Source organism: Phlebotomus papatasi, chromosome 2 (assembly GCF_024763615.1).
Source record: "Phlebotomus papatasi isolate M1 chromosome 2, Ppap_2.1, whole genome shotgun sequence".
NCBI lineage: Eukaryota > Metazoa > Arthropoda > Insecta > Diptera > Psychodidae > Phlebotomus > Phlebotomus papatasi.
The window spans coordinates 26,417,292-26,433,056 of record NC_077223.1 but is presented as its reverse complement, the minus strand read 5'-3'; the positions used below and the strand labels follow the sequence as shown (position 1 = coordinate 26,433,056).

Genomic DNA, 15,765 nt, shown 5'->3' with positions numbered 1-15,765 from the left:
AAGTAAGCAATGGAATTGTCTGAGTGTTTAAAATATGGGTTATAATAAAAATATTTTATAGAGTCTCGTCTGAACTCTGTTGAAGGTTTTCATCAGACCCGACCTCTAACCACACAGACTATTAATGCAAAGCAATAATACTTCAAAACTCTTAAAATTCAGTGGCCTAACTGGTCATTTAAAAATCAGGAACATTCGGCAATAAAATTAAATTTATTCAGACTGAAACTTGTAACAAATTAGTTAAAGCACAATCCCAAAACTGAGATTGTAAAGAATCGCAGCTAATTATAGAGATTATTCAGAATTGCACAGAATTGCTTTAAATCTGTACAGTACAGTCTTTTTAACTTCTTCATTCCTTTGGAACTCCGCGACTAGTAATCAAGAAAAAAAATTAAGCTAATTAGAATTAACTTACAATAATTTTTAAAGAAGTTTCTCCTGCAAAGCTATTTTTCAAATTTAGCAAAGTGTATCTTATTTGATCAAGTGTTTAAAATCTTCATTTTACATTAGATCTTTGTAACCAAATAGTATATATATATATATATATATATATATATATATATATATATATTCAATTCATTCTATAATTATTTAGGAAGAAAATTATATGTATATGTGAAAATTTTGTAATCCAATCTTATATTATATTTTGTAATACTCCCGATATCATGCAAAATTTTCGAGGGATATTATTAACACGTTTTGATCAAAAATATTCTTTCTTACCTTAAATTTCTTAATGACTTAAACGAGGTCCGAATACGAAAGGTAACTTCTATAGCACGGACACGGATGCAACCGGATTTATTGAAAGTGAAATTTCTATATATGACAATAATTCTGCTTCTAATAATGAATAAATTAGAGACACTTAAATGAATGCTACAACTCTTTGGAAATATTACAAATGGCCATTGCATCCTTAAGAATGCGTTGAGAATCGTTAAGCTTCTTCAAAAGTTCAGTATCATGGAATAGACCCTTTTGGCCATCTAAAAACTTTAGGTCATTATAAGTAAAGTCACCAACCAACAAGATAATCATGTTGTCCTGGGCCCTGGACCCTTTATGTTTGAGCTATTATCGTTATTAGGGTAGATTAACCAAATTTCGATCCTCTTCCGATTGATTTTTTTTAAAAATTTATCAATACGAATTGATTTTCGATTCATCTGCAGAGCAAAGAATTAAATAATAAGATTGTGATGTAGATGATATATGAATATAAATTTCTTACTGTGTTTATTAAGGAAAAGTTCTGTGTTTTATGAAAAATTACCATTTGGAACTAGGTTCAGAATTGGGCTATTTTACTCTACTTCATGAATTTTATTATCATTACAATTCACATTAAAACAAGTTGCGGAAAGTGCTTAAATTTGCATATTTTTGAAAAACAAACTTTTGCAATGATTTAGCCATAAAAATAATCTCTAATCTGACAAGAATTCCAAATTTTACTCATTCCTTTCTATGTATAAGTAAATAGTAGTAAAATCTCGCAAAGCTTTCAATCGTTTCAACAATAAAAGTCGACGTGCGATTTGTAAAAAGTAAAATTTCATAAATTTGCAGCATTGTTTACTCGATTTTAAGATTTAGCTGAGATTCTTTGCAATCTATTTTTTTAAAGTTGTTAAATTTGAAATTTAAAATTTGATTCTTATTCTTTTTTAAATATTGAAAGTTAAATTAGCATTTATCGTAACTTACGCATAATAATAATAATAATAATACTTCCTCTGTCCCGAAATAAGTCGTACATTCTTTCATATAAAATGTACTAGCAAACGTACAACTTATTTCGGGACAGAGGGTGTATAATTTATCAATTTTATAGCTTTAATTTAAAAGCTTTTTACGACGACGTACGGGACGGACAAGACGCCGACGAAAATCGATTTTTATCACATATGATTTTCGTGATCTATGAGTGCCAAAACGTGTAAATCCAAAATTTGGGCCCAATTTGACGAGGTCGGATTTCACCTGTTACCATAGAAGCTGAGGTTGTAAAGAGTCTCAGCTGGAAAGAATGAATGGAATCTTCGCATTCACATCTGGGAGTTTGGTTCTCCAATAGTGTCTTCGATAAAATGCAAACGAAAAACTTTTGGCACAAAGTCGGTTAATTTCGTAAAATTGAAACATTCAATTTTTGGAATTTTCAAACAAAGTTGGGAAAATCTATTAAATATAACCATAAGAAATTGTTCAAAGTATTACTCGGTGATTGTGTAGGAAATTACATGGAGAAGGAATATATGATATGGGAAAGTGCGGTACTTTCAGACGATTGAAGTTTCCAACAATTAATTCTTTTTTTCAATGTATTATTATAAATAAATTTAAAAGGCGTTAAATGTGTTCGGATTGCATCCAGTGATCTTCACTGCACTTGATTCCACGGGCATGGGACTGACAACCTCATCCTGTACAAGAAAAAATAATAACGCATGTCTAGAAATCCCTTTTCGGTAAGGCCTTATTCCTTCATGAAATGTTGTGCCAGCGTTATTATTATTGTTATTATTATAAATAAATTTAGCCCATTATAATGTTATATTTTAATAGATAGTCCAATGCCTTAAATTTTGAGAAAAAAACTATGGGTGAAATCCATAAGGAACATAAAGACAAAATGGAATTGTTCTAAACTTGAATCGTCCGTAGGTAGCATGCTTTCCCCTAATAATCGGCACTGTTACTTTTTATTTCTCGCAACAAAGTGAAGAGTGACACATGTTGACACTCGAGATACTTCGGAGTGTTTCAAGTGTTTCAATCACCACGCGGACATTACAAGAAGTACAAATGGCTCTTTGGATTTCAAAACCGATCTTCGAAATCTCTAAACTCAAGCCGTGATTAAAGGTAAAAGTTTCGTACGTTGATATCTGGAATACTGTATCTAACGTAGTTGTGTATTATCTTCAGTTTCTTTCGGTGTTCGTCAGAGGATTGTCTTTTTCTCAATACCAAAAAGTCTCAGACACCCAAGACTCGAAGATCGAAAGGGTCGAAAGCTTTGGAGAAAATTAAGGCTTTTTGGTTTTGAGAAGCAAAAAATCCTCTGACGAACACCGGAAGAAACTAAAGCTGATAGCAGGAGTTCTATTCTCCAAAAGTGTTTCTGTTAAAAGATGAATAATACTGTACTAATGAATAATACTGTAAGAAGTACGAAATTCGAACAGGATATATTAAATACAACCACACGGACAAAACCAGAAGTAAAATATCTTTTCTTGTCTTTCGAAACCAATCTTCGAATATTTGTTCTCTTTGGGAAATTGTACCTTATAATCACACGGAATGAATGCATAAAAACAGATGTTCGAATTTTTAAGAAGAAATCTCAGAACAATTAGGACAATTTTAATTAAAAGTTTATTCGAAAGGCCCTAAAATCACTTCAAGCGAATTTTATTCTTTTAATTATTTGATAATCTTTGTACTCAACGGGATTTTTTCCCTAAAAATTAATCTCACTATAAACTTAATAACCAAGTTACAAGCAAGGTTGCCCGTAATCATCTGTAATGTCTTTCGTTGGGATTTACCTCGGGTTTTATAATACGAAAATCGATAATATGAGACTCTGCATGAGCGACATGAGCCAATTAATTTGAAGACTACCACTCCCCTCTCTGGACTAATATGTAAGTTTTCCATTCTGTTAAATTTATTCAAAAAGAATTTTCTCATTTGGTAAGTTAATTTAAGTGAGAGTTGATTATGTTTCTGGGGTAAGTTTTTATCTGCAACTGTGAACCTCTCTTTTTGGTTGTCCCAAGTTGGAGAGACTCTTCATCCATTCAAGACACGTTTGCATATTTCCAGCACAGAGACCAAGAAGAGAATTTACAAGGAATTCTCAAGAGTGAAATATTATTTCAGTCATGAACGTGAAAAGTACTTTTTGCAGTTCCTCCTTACATTTGGCTTCGTTTCCCTTTCACAAGAAAACAATGCAAATAGACATCCTTTCCATTTCCTTTCAAGCCAAGAGTTTATCCTTCTAAAGTCAAAAATGAAAAGGCATTTTCAATTTGTTGTTTTTTTTTAGTATAATTTTTCATTCTATATTGCGACGTACATTTTTTTAACTGTACACAAATCAACTACAAAAGACATGTTAGATACTATACACTTTATCTAATGCTAAATTTTACACATTTTCCATTTATTACTAATGTGAGACAGTTTTTGGCAGTCATTCTTTACAAACTTAGTTAAAAGTTATACTAGAAAAAAAGCTTAAACTATCCGTCTTAAATCTCTAATATATTCTAAAAGGATTCCTAAAAGTTAATGAAGATTATTTACAAGTTTTGGTGGTTTGATTAACGATCAATATTTTCTATTTACAACGATTTTCATTATTTTTAATCCGTTTTCTATTTCATTTCTTTTTTTCTCTAAAAATGCACCACGAGAAGCACAAACAATTCTCGCCAGGGAAACTCTACTGAGGCTTTTAGTTACTTAATAAATTTTACAATTTTCTTGTTCTTTTTCTTCTTTTAATTTCGTAATATATAAAGCTCGATATTTTTCTCACATTATTTTTAGACTAAAATTTCGTGTTATGACAATGAGTATTTCTTAGCAAAGTTTTGTGAGATTAAAATGTTTCCATGCAAAAAATGCACCGTTTATGAGCTGAATTCAGTCTTGGAAACAGTAATTTCTTTCGAAAAATTCTGCTCTTCTACAGACGAAATTACCTAACCTAGCAAAAATGGCTACAACGCCATCAAAATCTAAAGATTTTCAATTGTTACTTAAGATTCTACGTTTTCTTACAATTCAATTCAATTCTTTGAGAATACTGAAACAAAAGAGAGGTTTTGTAGGTTATTTACAAATTTGGGAGAGATCTGCTTTGAAAGTTAGGTTATGTCTGGCTTAACCTTAAAAAAATGAAAGCATTTTTCTTTAGCGAAGGCTTTTAAATGTCTGTGATCTAAAATGATTTTCGGAATTAAATTCTTAATTACTGGATGATAATGCTTAAGGACAAAAGAGAATAAGATTTTATCACAGAGAGAAAATTTGAAGTAGAAAGATTCAAGAACAATGCTATTGAAATCAATGCCATACGCCATAAGAATGCCAAAATATCTGAAAAATAATTCAATTTTGGCATTGATATCGAATTCTGCTAAAGAATTAGCGACATTTTAGCACAAATTTTAGTACATTTTGACATTAAATTCGAAAAAACGAATTTTAGTAATAAATGGCATTAAGTCTAGAGAATTCTGTATTGAACTTTTAGACATTTTGGTATTAATTTTAGTACACTTTGGCAGTGAATTTAAAAACCATATTTTAGTAGAAAATGGCATTGAATCCGGAATACTACTTTTAGAAAAAAAATCTAGGTGGTTTTGGAATTATATTAGCGGATTTTTGTATTGATTTTAGAGCATTTTTGCAACAAAATCAATGCCAAAATGATCTACAATCAATGCCAAAATGATCTGAAATTAATGCTTAAATTATCCAAAATCCATGCTAAAATTATCCAAATCGAGTCGTGAAGTAATCTAAAATCAATATTAAAATGATCTTAAATCAATACCAAACGCGCTGAAATCAAAGCCAAAAGGATGTAAAATCAATACTAAAACGATCTTAAATCAACACCAAAATGCGCTAAAATCAATGCCAAAAGGATCTAAAATCAAAACCAAAATGTTCTAAATCAATTTAACAATGTACAATGTACTAAAATCAAGGGTGCATCGATTTTAGCAAATTCTTTATCTGAGTGCAAATTTCGAAACCCAAAATTTTCACTTGTATTGGAACACAGAAAAGTTGTTCCTGTTTGAGTGATAAATTTTTAAATTTAAACACTCCACTTGATATTTTCTTGACAATTCCGGGAGCATGGAAGAAGCATCCACAATGCGGGGAAGGCGCTCCTGGGCGAATCTACAAATGGACTAGCAGATTCTTCTAACACGGGATATGGACAATGTTAAATGATTACTTTTGTAATGAATATATCTCGATACGATTAATAATAACTTGATATTTGAGGCTCTAACCAGTCGTAGTTTCATCAGGATAACCTAAAAAAAATCCCACCAAAAATTGTAGCATAATTAATCGTTATTTCAATAAATTTTCAAAAGCGTTCTTCAGAATTCATTGCACACATCAACTTTCTCTCTCTTTTGTTGTTCCGGTATTCAAGTAAGAATTGAATCGATTGTCTCTGAGAATTCTCAAGAATTGAAGAATTCACGTGTATGGACTATGTGATGTCAATCGTGACGATGGAGGAACTTTTGTCCATTGTTTGGACGAACACGTCGAAAGATGAGAATTTAATACGATGAGTCACTGTCCACTCAATCGTACTTTTCCCGCCACAACCACGTGACACACTCGCGAAAGTCTTTGGGGGGCATTTTGGCGGGCAATTCACACATACGCCGTGGCACGACTGCGAGCGGCGTCTTTGCCCTGGAGGCGCTCAATAAAGAGGCGCCAACTCACCACTGTCTTCCCCGACCACAGCCACACGCTGCTTGTAACGCCCACGAGCATACTGCAAACGTACTTCACCATGTAGATCTGGAAGATTGGTGTTTGATCATCTCGATGGGGTCGCGGAAGTGGACAGGGTGTGCTGAATTTGGTGCACATGCTGCGATTCCAATGGATCATCCACTCATCGAAGCTATAGTACTCATAAAATAGGCACGCCAGGAAGCCCACAGATGGCAGGATGAAAAGCCCACTGAAGAAGCCAATCCGCATCATCAGGCGCTCCAGTTTATCCGTGCGATTTCCATCGTGCTTCATCACTGTGCGTATCCGAAAGAGGGACACAAATCCTGCCAGGAGGAACAGAGCTCCAATTGCAAGGTAGATGCACAGTGGCAAGAGCAGGAATATACCCAAGGAATGGGTGTCTAGTTGTCCCACAAAGCAAACTCCTGACAGAACATCACCTGTGAAAGGTAAAAGGGGCATGTTAGAATCAAAATAACTAATTTTCTGTGCTCTTAAGTTTTTTTCGTTACTTTTCTTCACGATTCTCATACTACTTTATAAATAGAATTTTATATTGGTTTAAAAAATATAAAATAATAAGAATTACCATAATTTTTGCTTATTTTCAATATTTTATTGATCAAAATAAAAACAAAGGGCTGCAATATATTACATTTACATTTGAGGAAAAGCGATGTTGCAGTTTTGTGCACAAACAGGTTTGAAGATTTAGGGGGAAGTGCGGCACCTTTGAATTAGGGCAGCTTGGAAATTTGGCTTCAAATCAAAGCTGCCCCAATTCAAAGGTAGGCACCTACGGTTCTATTCCAAGAAAAGTGAAAATGAAAAGGGGAAGTCTTTCCCCTGAACATTTTATTTTAGTACATGACTGTTCTCATGTCCTTCTGCATTATTGATTTTTTAATGTTGGTTTCTGTCACGACTGCTTTCACCAGTCTTCATCGTGTTCTAAAATTACCAAAAGTCGTAATAGGAAACACGCCCAAGAAGAAATGAATTACACAAATAGCACATCAGAACAGCCAAGTACTAAAAGTGTTCAGGGGAAAGATATGACTTTTTCGCATATTGTGAGTTTTCTTTGTGCTGGTTCCTATCACGATTGTTTGATGATTTTAGAACAGATCGAAGACTGGGTAAAACAGTCTAGACAGGAACCAACAGAAAGAAAAGTTAGTAATGAAGATGTATTTGAGGACAGTAAAGTGCTAAAAAACGTGTTTATTTTTCATTGGAATAGCACCATTATGGTGCTATTCCAATGAAAAAGTGACCATGTTCTTTTAGCACATTACTGCTCTCAAGTACTAAAAGAGACCATGTCTGTTCCCATACTTCATTTCAAGGAAAATAACGAGTAGAGAATATTAATATTGCTCGCCGACTATTCACCATTGAGAACTCACGGGAAAACTCATGCAAAACCTGGGAAAATCCTTGATTGAGGCTAAAGTTGTCAACTCCCGGCCTTCCAACTGCATCACCCGACCTCACACTGACTGAATGTCAGATGGCATTATTATCGGGTGAGAGCTTACTCGGAGGGAATATTCGAATTCGAATTTCGGCTAAACTTTTCTTTTGTGTCGGTTCCCGTCATGACTATTTGGTGATTTTGAAACTGGGGAAAATATGAAGTTTTTGTGTAGAGAGAAGAACCTTACATCTTGTCAATCATGATAAAGAAAATGTAGAAAATACTATGAAAGTGAAAACATTAAATTAATTCTTTTTAGTACTTGAGAACAGTAATGTGCTAAAAAACCCGCTCATTTTTTCATTCGAATAGCACCATTACTCATGTAACAAAAGTTTAGATTTATAGCTTTATGCCCAACGCACAATAACTTTTGTTTAGTTAACATGTTTTTGACATTTCAATAAAAGTGACTGAGATCTAGATCTAGTTATCTTGCTCATTCACATGGGAAATTTTGAAAACATGTTTACAAACAAAAGTTATTGTGCGCTGGCCATTATGATCATTAAGCAACCCCTATTTTAGTACAAAATCATTTACATTTACGAAACAAGTCTATAAAGCTTTATAAGTCCTTTAGTCTTTTAAAGATTTACAATGTTTTTCGATGTTTCTTTTCGTAGAATGACTGTTTAGATGTTACTCTTAAATAGAAATAAAATTTCTGATAGGAATATCTGACGGCGTTGCTTTATTTTCAGATCTTTCGATGTTTGGAATTATCTTCGAAACATCTTTCAAAGCTTTTGACCCTTCGTATATGTGTTGCCTAGCAGGTTCCATACCCAGGATCGGAAGCTCTGGAAAACGATTCAAAAGCTTTTTTTTAAAGCAGCAATTTCTTGCAAATTAACTGCAGCAAAGCCTTACGCTTTTGTTCTTTTGTTCTTGCAGAGCCTTACGACAGTGTTCTTTTAAAAAGATTTCTGCTTTAGACGTTTACAGAACGATAAAAATTTTATAAATAACCTATATTATGGCATGTGGCCTCTGAACCTTAAGTTCAAGTCACCTTCTCAGATTCACACTCAAGATGATACATATTGATAGGTATACGCATTCGATATTGGTTTACAAAATATCTTAAAAATGAAGAACATGACCTGAAGGGAGATTAGATTTCTGTCTTATTTAATGATAAGTGATTGTAATCGACTCCTTTCAATCTTGTTCCAGCTGGGTTCTTCACTAAAAATTTTCTAGCAGTGATATTTTTGCTAATAACAGCTGATTGATTGAAAACATTTATTGTTTTTTCCTTGTGAAAAAAGTATTTTAAATCCAAAGGTTTAGTTAAAAGTGAATTAGCGAAAAGGCGACCCAGTTAGTGCATGCTAACTTATTTCAGTATTATCATTATTTTATAAATTTTCTTTAATATTTTTGATAATTTTTTTTATTTTATGTTTCTGAATGAAATAGTGAATATTTCTATGGATTTAGAAGAAGTAAAAAAGAATTTCATTTGTCCAAAAACAAGCGTTTAAGTAGCACTCTTCGGAAAACGATCCAATTACCCCACTTTACTATAGGTATAAAAATATATTGCTATATAGTCAGATTCATTAAAGGAATATGGTACAAATATTAAATGTTTGAAGCTAGAGTGTGAGCGAAACCTGAAAGCCTTCCCCTACCTATCGTTTTTAGTAGTTTATATCAGGAAATAAAAACGTAGAAAAAGATAGAAAATTAACAAAAATTATCGTTTCAAGTTAACATTAGAAGTGTGTTGTAAATCTTGTAAAGGATGGTGAGAATTTGTGTATTTCAATACGATTTTGGCAGATTGTCCTTATTAAAGTGGCAGCTATCTTTGAGATTAACCGTCATCTTCAATCTTGTTATAGTTTTTTTTTAATCTATAAATTTTTATTACTATTTCTAAACAAATAAGAAATTAACAAACTTGCCTATTTCACTAAGAATCCTATGCAGTTTATCCAAAAGTTAAACGTCTTTATTTTATGCTTTTCTTATAAGTCACTTTTATCTATTTTTTATTATGCGATAGATTAAGCATAATAATTGTGAACATGTTTACTGGTACATGTAAAAATGTACAATTTTAAAAAGAAAAGTGTAAAACTTTGACAGACAATGTGATAACTACTCTCAAGCGATGTATATTATCTTGGACTCAGTTAGGAGTATTCTTTAAAAGAAGTTTAATACTCTTATGTGAATGTAATGGATAATAATTTCAAAATTACTTCAGCAATTAGAGGGCAATTAGCCATCTTAAGAGGTGCTCTAATTAAAGAGGAAATATATTTCGAAGTAGCACGTCACTTTTGATTGATGTTGAAGTAAATGACAATATTTAGTCGAATAGATTAAGTCACGTTTAAGTTTGATGTAACGTTTTTATTATTATATCGACGACTCCAGTTTATCCTATTTCAAGTCTATTTAGAACAAGTTTAACTATTTTTATCAACAAATGTTCTAGTAGTCATTAGTATATGAATTTGCCAATTTCAGATAGTTTCTTTGAAGCGTTGGTATTTTGAGATAAAATAGTACTGAATGGAACAGTCGATATGGAGAAGGTATCATTATAACGCTAAACTCAAAATTTTAATGTCTAGACTTTTATGTATATAAACTTTACGAGATACTTCACCGTAAGCCATTTGCAATTTAAGTTATATCAAAATCGATCTGATGTCTTATTAATCAAGACATTAAGAGACGAAGTGTATCGTATTATATAAAAAAGAAATCAGAAGTCCAAAGAACTTCCATCTCCCAATCGACCTTCTGAAATATCAATTCATTCTCTGTGTGAAATTGCCATGGAACTCTCTCAGGCTGAGTCCCAAGAGTGCAAAAACACCTTTATTCAATTCATTGGATCTTCCAACGTCCGCTTTTATGAAGCATTTAACAATTTAATTACGAGTCAATTTTTCCTTGTGCCGTGTGCACAGCATTAATATTTATTAATGATGGTACGGAGACTACCTATGCAAATTAGATTAAAATCCTCAGGTTGTCGTGCCATCCCGACAACTCTGGCCAACCGATTCAATTGCACGACTTCAACCGGGAAGGCTGGAATACATTAAGTGATCATGCAAAGTGCTATATTTCTTGTTGTTGGGTGAACCTCAAAACAAATAAAAAGAAAAAAAAAAACAAAGCCAAAGAGGTGACTGCCTCTTTTTTTCCTCTATATCATCATCATGAAGAGAGTAAAAGACTTTTTCCATAATTTTTCAATAACTTCCCATGTTCCAAGATGATCGCGATAGCACGAGGCGTGGTGTAGAAAAGGTGAAAAGAAAAGAGTGTCCCTGGAAGTGGCAATTTTGCACTGATAATAATTCATCAGAAAGTGCATCTCGAGGGGAGCTTCTTTTTCTTGCGGGGACAATCTGTGCACCATGTAAGTACTCTTTAATGGATAATATTTCACTCATCTTTTCCCATGGTACACCCTCTCCCCGCACTCCCATTAATCCTCAAGATAAAAAAGTTCTCAGTGATTTATTCATGAGTGAATTAATTGCGTAGAATTCATGAATATGAATTTGGAATTTGCCATCGAGATAGGAGAACTAGAAGGTGTGAGTCTCTATGTTAAATGAATCCTCCTATTTGTCAATTTTTTTTAACGTTATTTGTCTTTGAATTTGAGTAGCTCATTTATTTGCCAAACTCATTATCTTTTAAGGGCTCTCAACGTTATTATATTCGAGAGAGAGTGTGTGGAAATGTGTCATTAAAAGTCGAGCCAGTGTTGATTGCAAAAACAACCAAGGCGCCTAAAAAGTTAATTGAAGTTCATCATAATCGTAAGTGATTCTGAATAAATTTTCGATGCCGTGGTTCTTAGAGGAAGTTCCCGAGAGCTTTTTGTACACCAATCACGTGTACTTTTCGCAGAAAGAGAGGAAATTGTTCTCATTTGGTAATTGTGGTACATGTCAAACATTTTGATATACCAGAGCCACACGTAGGGTGACGCAATCAAATTTGGTCATTTCAGTCCCCACTTATTGCCACTTATGTATTTTTTTTTTAGTAATAATAAATGACAAACAGTCCGGCTGTCACTAGCTCTAGAGGCCAAACGGTAAGAGATTGCAACTCGGGATCTTCAGAGGACCTCCTATAAACCGATCCAAGGATCGTTAACATGAATTTTGTTTCCCATGCGCCCCTCCCCTTTCTTTTCAACCATGTTTTGTTTTTGGGATAGCTCGAAATCGAGTCGTGTGATACTTCGACCTTATACGAAAATACCGCTGAATCATCCATACACTGAGAGATTCGAAAAAGTTAAAATAGCATTCCGGAAATGTTAATTTTACCCTGCAGTATTGATCCAAAATCAGTGTAAATATTACCCTTTTCAAGTGTATTAGGGGTTAAAGTTACCCTTTTTCATGTTACTTTTACCCTTAAAAAGGTGTAAAATTAGCATTAAAAAATGTTGATATACACTTTTACACGTAAAAATGTTAAAGTTATGAGGAAAAACAGTTAATCGCACCCACATTTCTAAAATAAAAGAGACTGAGGCTTAAAATTTTTATTATAGATAGCCTTCATGAACCTTCTTAAACTTACAAAGTTTCAAGGGATTCGAGGAAGGATTATGTAAAATAAAAAATAATGAAATTTTGAGCCGTATTTTTGGAATATTTGGCTTACAGAAAATATCAATACTGATTAGCTCTATTTAAGCATATTTCTTCTTAAGATAGAGTAAAATAATCTTCGACAAAGTTGTAGAGGAATAAATTTCCTATAAAAATATGTCTATTTGATATTTTTAACGTTTGCGAGAGTAAAACGTCACAAATTATCCGAAAACTGACAAAATTTTCCCCAGCAATTTTGAGAATCTCCACAAAATCGACTTTTAGAAAATGATTCGAAAGTCACATTTCTTTCAAGATAGAGGAAAATAGTCTTCTGCAATGTTGTAGAGCTGTAAATTTCTTATAAGAATATGCTCATTATAAAACGTTTAAGTTTTCTTAGAAGTCGTGAAAGAATTAAATATGCGCTTTGACAAGTTTTGCCCCAGTCTCCCCTATTTATAAATATTTATAAATTATAAATAGGCTCAAAATGGTTTTGATCCTGTAATGAATCGGTTATGAACAGATAAATTACTGTTCAAACTGGGAGATCTTTTGAGTGATTTATAAATTGGTTTAAATCGATTAAAAACTGGTAAATGGTAAATGATGCAAAGTAATTTTAAGGTATAACATATAAGTCACGAGTTTGAGCAATTCGCAAAATGTGGGACGCTTTTCCACCCGTTTTTTCATGAAGTGTGACTTAATACTAGTTATTAAAATATTTTGCCACTAGAGGTCAGATACATTAAAGGAATATAGGAAAGATATAAAGTGTTTGAAGCCAAAGTATGTGTAAATCCTGAAAGCCTTTCCCTACCTACAACATTGAAAAAAATAATTTTCAAAGTGACGTTAAATTAGTGCCACTATATGAGACTAACTGGACAAACTTATGTAAAAAAAATAATTATAAAGAAACCGTTACTTTAGTATCAAGAACCGAGACTAAATTAGACAGAGCATGATCTAATTTGTTTAATAAGAAACATTAAACGACCCCTCTAGTTAACGAAAGTGAAAACACGCCTTTGAATTAGCTAGAACATTAAATATAGATCTTAAATGGATATAATAATATTAAATAGTATGTGAGATTGTTAAGAATCTCACTTAATATATTACTTCATTAATGTACTAACAAGGGTCTTCATTTTCTGTTTTATCACTTTTTTCTATAGTTGAGTGCATAGTGTAAATAGATGTATTAAAAAAGAGGGATATTAGTTCGGAACCAAAGTATAGATTTTGAAAATTTTTCATATAAATTCTGAAAGTACCAGAAAAATTTTAGAACAAAGTATCGGAAATGGTGTTAATTTCTTACATAATATCTGCTACTTGGTATTTACAGTTAAGGTAGTTATAAGGTCTCCTTTTATGTCATAAAGATTAACAAGAAGAAGTATAATAAAATAGTTTACTTGAAGTGATATGCATGGTTTTACTGCAGCAATAAGAATAAGAAATGGGATATTAATAATTGACTAATCAGTCGAGGTAAGCAATATACTACAATTAAATTTGACGAGACGTTCCACACAAAATGATTATGAAGTAATCATACCTAAACATATAGGGCCCTCTGAAAATTGTGAGGAATTTACAACACAACTTAGTGTTTTAACGGATTTAACTGATACACATTTGTAGTAGATTTGTAATCATTTTTTATAATTCTCATAATCACAGTGAAGTTATTCCAAGAGCTTTTTAAATTTGTTACTTTACAAAATATTGCCAATTTTGTACCAAAGTTTGTTTTAAAGATTCGAAACTGAGTTTGGATTATTTGAGTATCAACCATATTTTATATTTTAGCCAAGACACTATTGTGAATGAAAACTTCTGTTTTGAATGAAGGGATATTGTAAGTTCCAAGACATCAACCTATTTGCAAAAATCATTACGTTCGATACAGAACAAAATTTGTTTTAATATACGTATGAGTTTTTCACATATTGTGAATATGAACAAAATCCTGTAAAACCCATCTTGCTCATCGTCATGTCCAGTTTTGTATTACAAATCAAAAATTATTGGACATACGCCATAAGTTTACCCAGACATCAACCTATTTAGAAAATCTAAGTTCATGGCTTCATAAAATTCTGAATTGTAACTGTTTTTGCTTATTCAAAATATTAATTTATTTAGGGATTACTTCAAAATCATTTCGCAAATATCAGTTTATTTTTTGCAACTGTCCCCTTGTCTTTTATTCTCTCGAGATCGAGACATAAAATTATATCGTATCTCTACTATTAGGGGAAAGCGCGCTACCTTCGGACGATTTATGCTTCGCACAATCATTTTTTTTCAATGTGTTATAAATGAATTTAGTCTGATAAAATATTATATTTTAATAGCTAGTAATGCCTCAAATTTTCAGAAAAGAGCTATGAGTGAAATCCATAAGGAGCATAGAGAAAAACTGAATTGTCCGAATCGTGAGTCGCCCGAAGGTAGTGCGCTTTCCCCTACTCTTCATTTCCTGAAGCATTTTATTCCTTGTTCAACAAATTGAGATATTATATGTATAAACATATATATTATATAAATATATATAATATATAAATATATATATTATATAAATATATATAATATATAAACATATATTGTAAAGGATTATTATAACATCTGTGTAGTAATTTTATTCTTTGGTAAGTGTCACTGTGTTATCACACTTGCACATTAAAATTTTAATATGATTCACATTAATTGCCGCTGGTGCGAGTCTAAATGTGTGATTTGTGTGTTTGAATCATTTTATATTCAAAATCTGATCTATTTATTGATAAAAAGGTAGACTTGGCCCGCAAAATTTGATATAAATTGATTTATAGCATTAATGCGAAAAATTAATGCGATTTTCTCTTTAATTTTTTAATGTGAAAAATATTTATGCTTTAGGTAAATTTAAACTTATTTTTGCAGGCCAAGTCCACTTCTTTATCAATAAATAGAAAAACCTCAAATATTAATAATGACTCAAAGACACAAATAACATATTTGGACGCTCACAAGGGACAATTAATGTGAATCACATTAAAATTTTAATGTGCAAGTGTGATAACGCCGTTAGGATTGGATCATTTCTTTGCCAAAAACAAACAATATTTTGAAGTTATACCCCTGTGA

At 32.2% G+C, this 15,765-nt stretch overlaps 1 protein-coding gene across 4 annotated transcripts in view; it reads right to left on the bottom strand.

The window, feature by feature from the left end:
* Positions 1–4,060: 4,060 nt before the first annotated feature.
* Positions 4,061–15,765, bottom strand: part of LOC129803217 (frizzled) — a 97,723-nt gene continuing 86,018 nt past the window's right edge. Inside the window, exons 4-5 of one of the 4 annotated variants that reach the window (XR_008751846.1) lie at positions 6,272–6,983; positions 4,061–4,775 (exon numbers count right to left, since the gene is read on the bottom strand). Coding sequence is in view for 3 of the 4 variants with exons in the window: in XM_055849661.1 (XP_055705636.1) it covers positions 6,451–6,983 (533 nt within the window). In the remaining variant the exon portion in view is untranslated. Of the gene's footprint in view, positions 6,984–15,765 lie in introns of all 4 variants that reach the window. The other 3 variants (XM_055849662.1, XM_055849663.1, XM_055849661.1) reach the window with 3 other exon arrangements.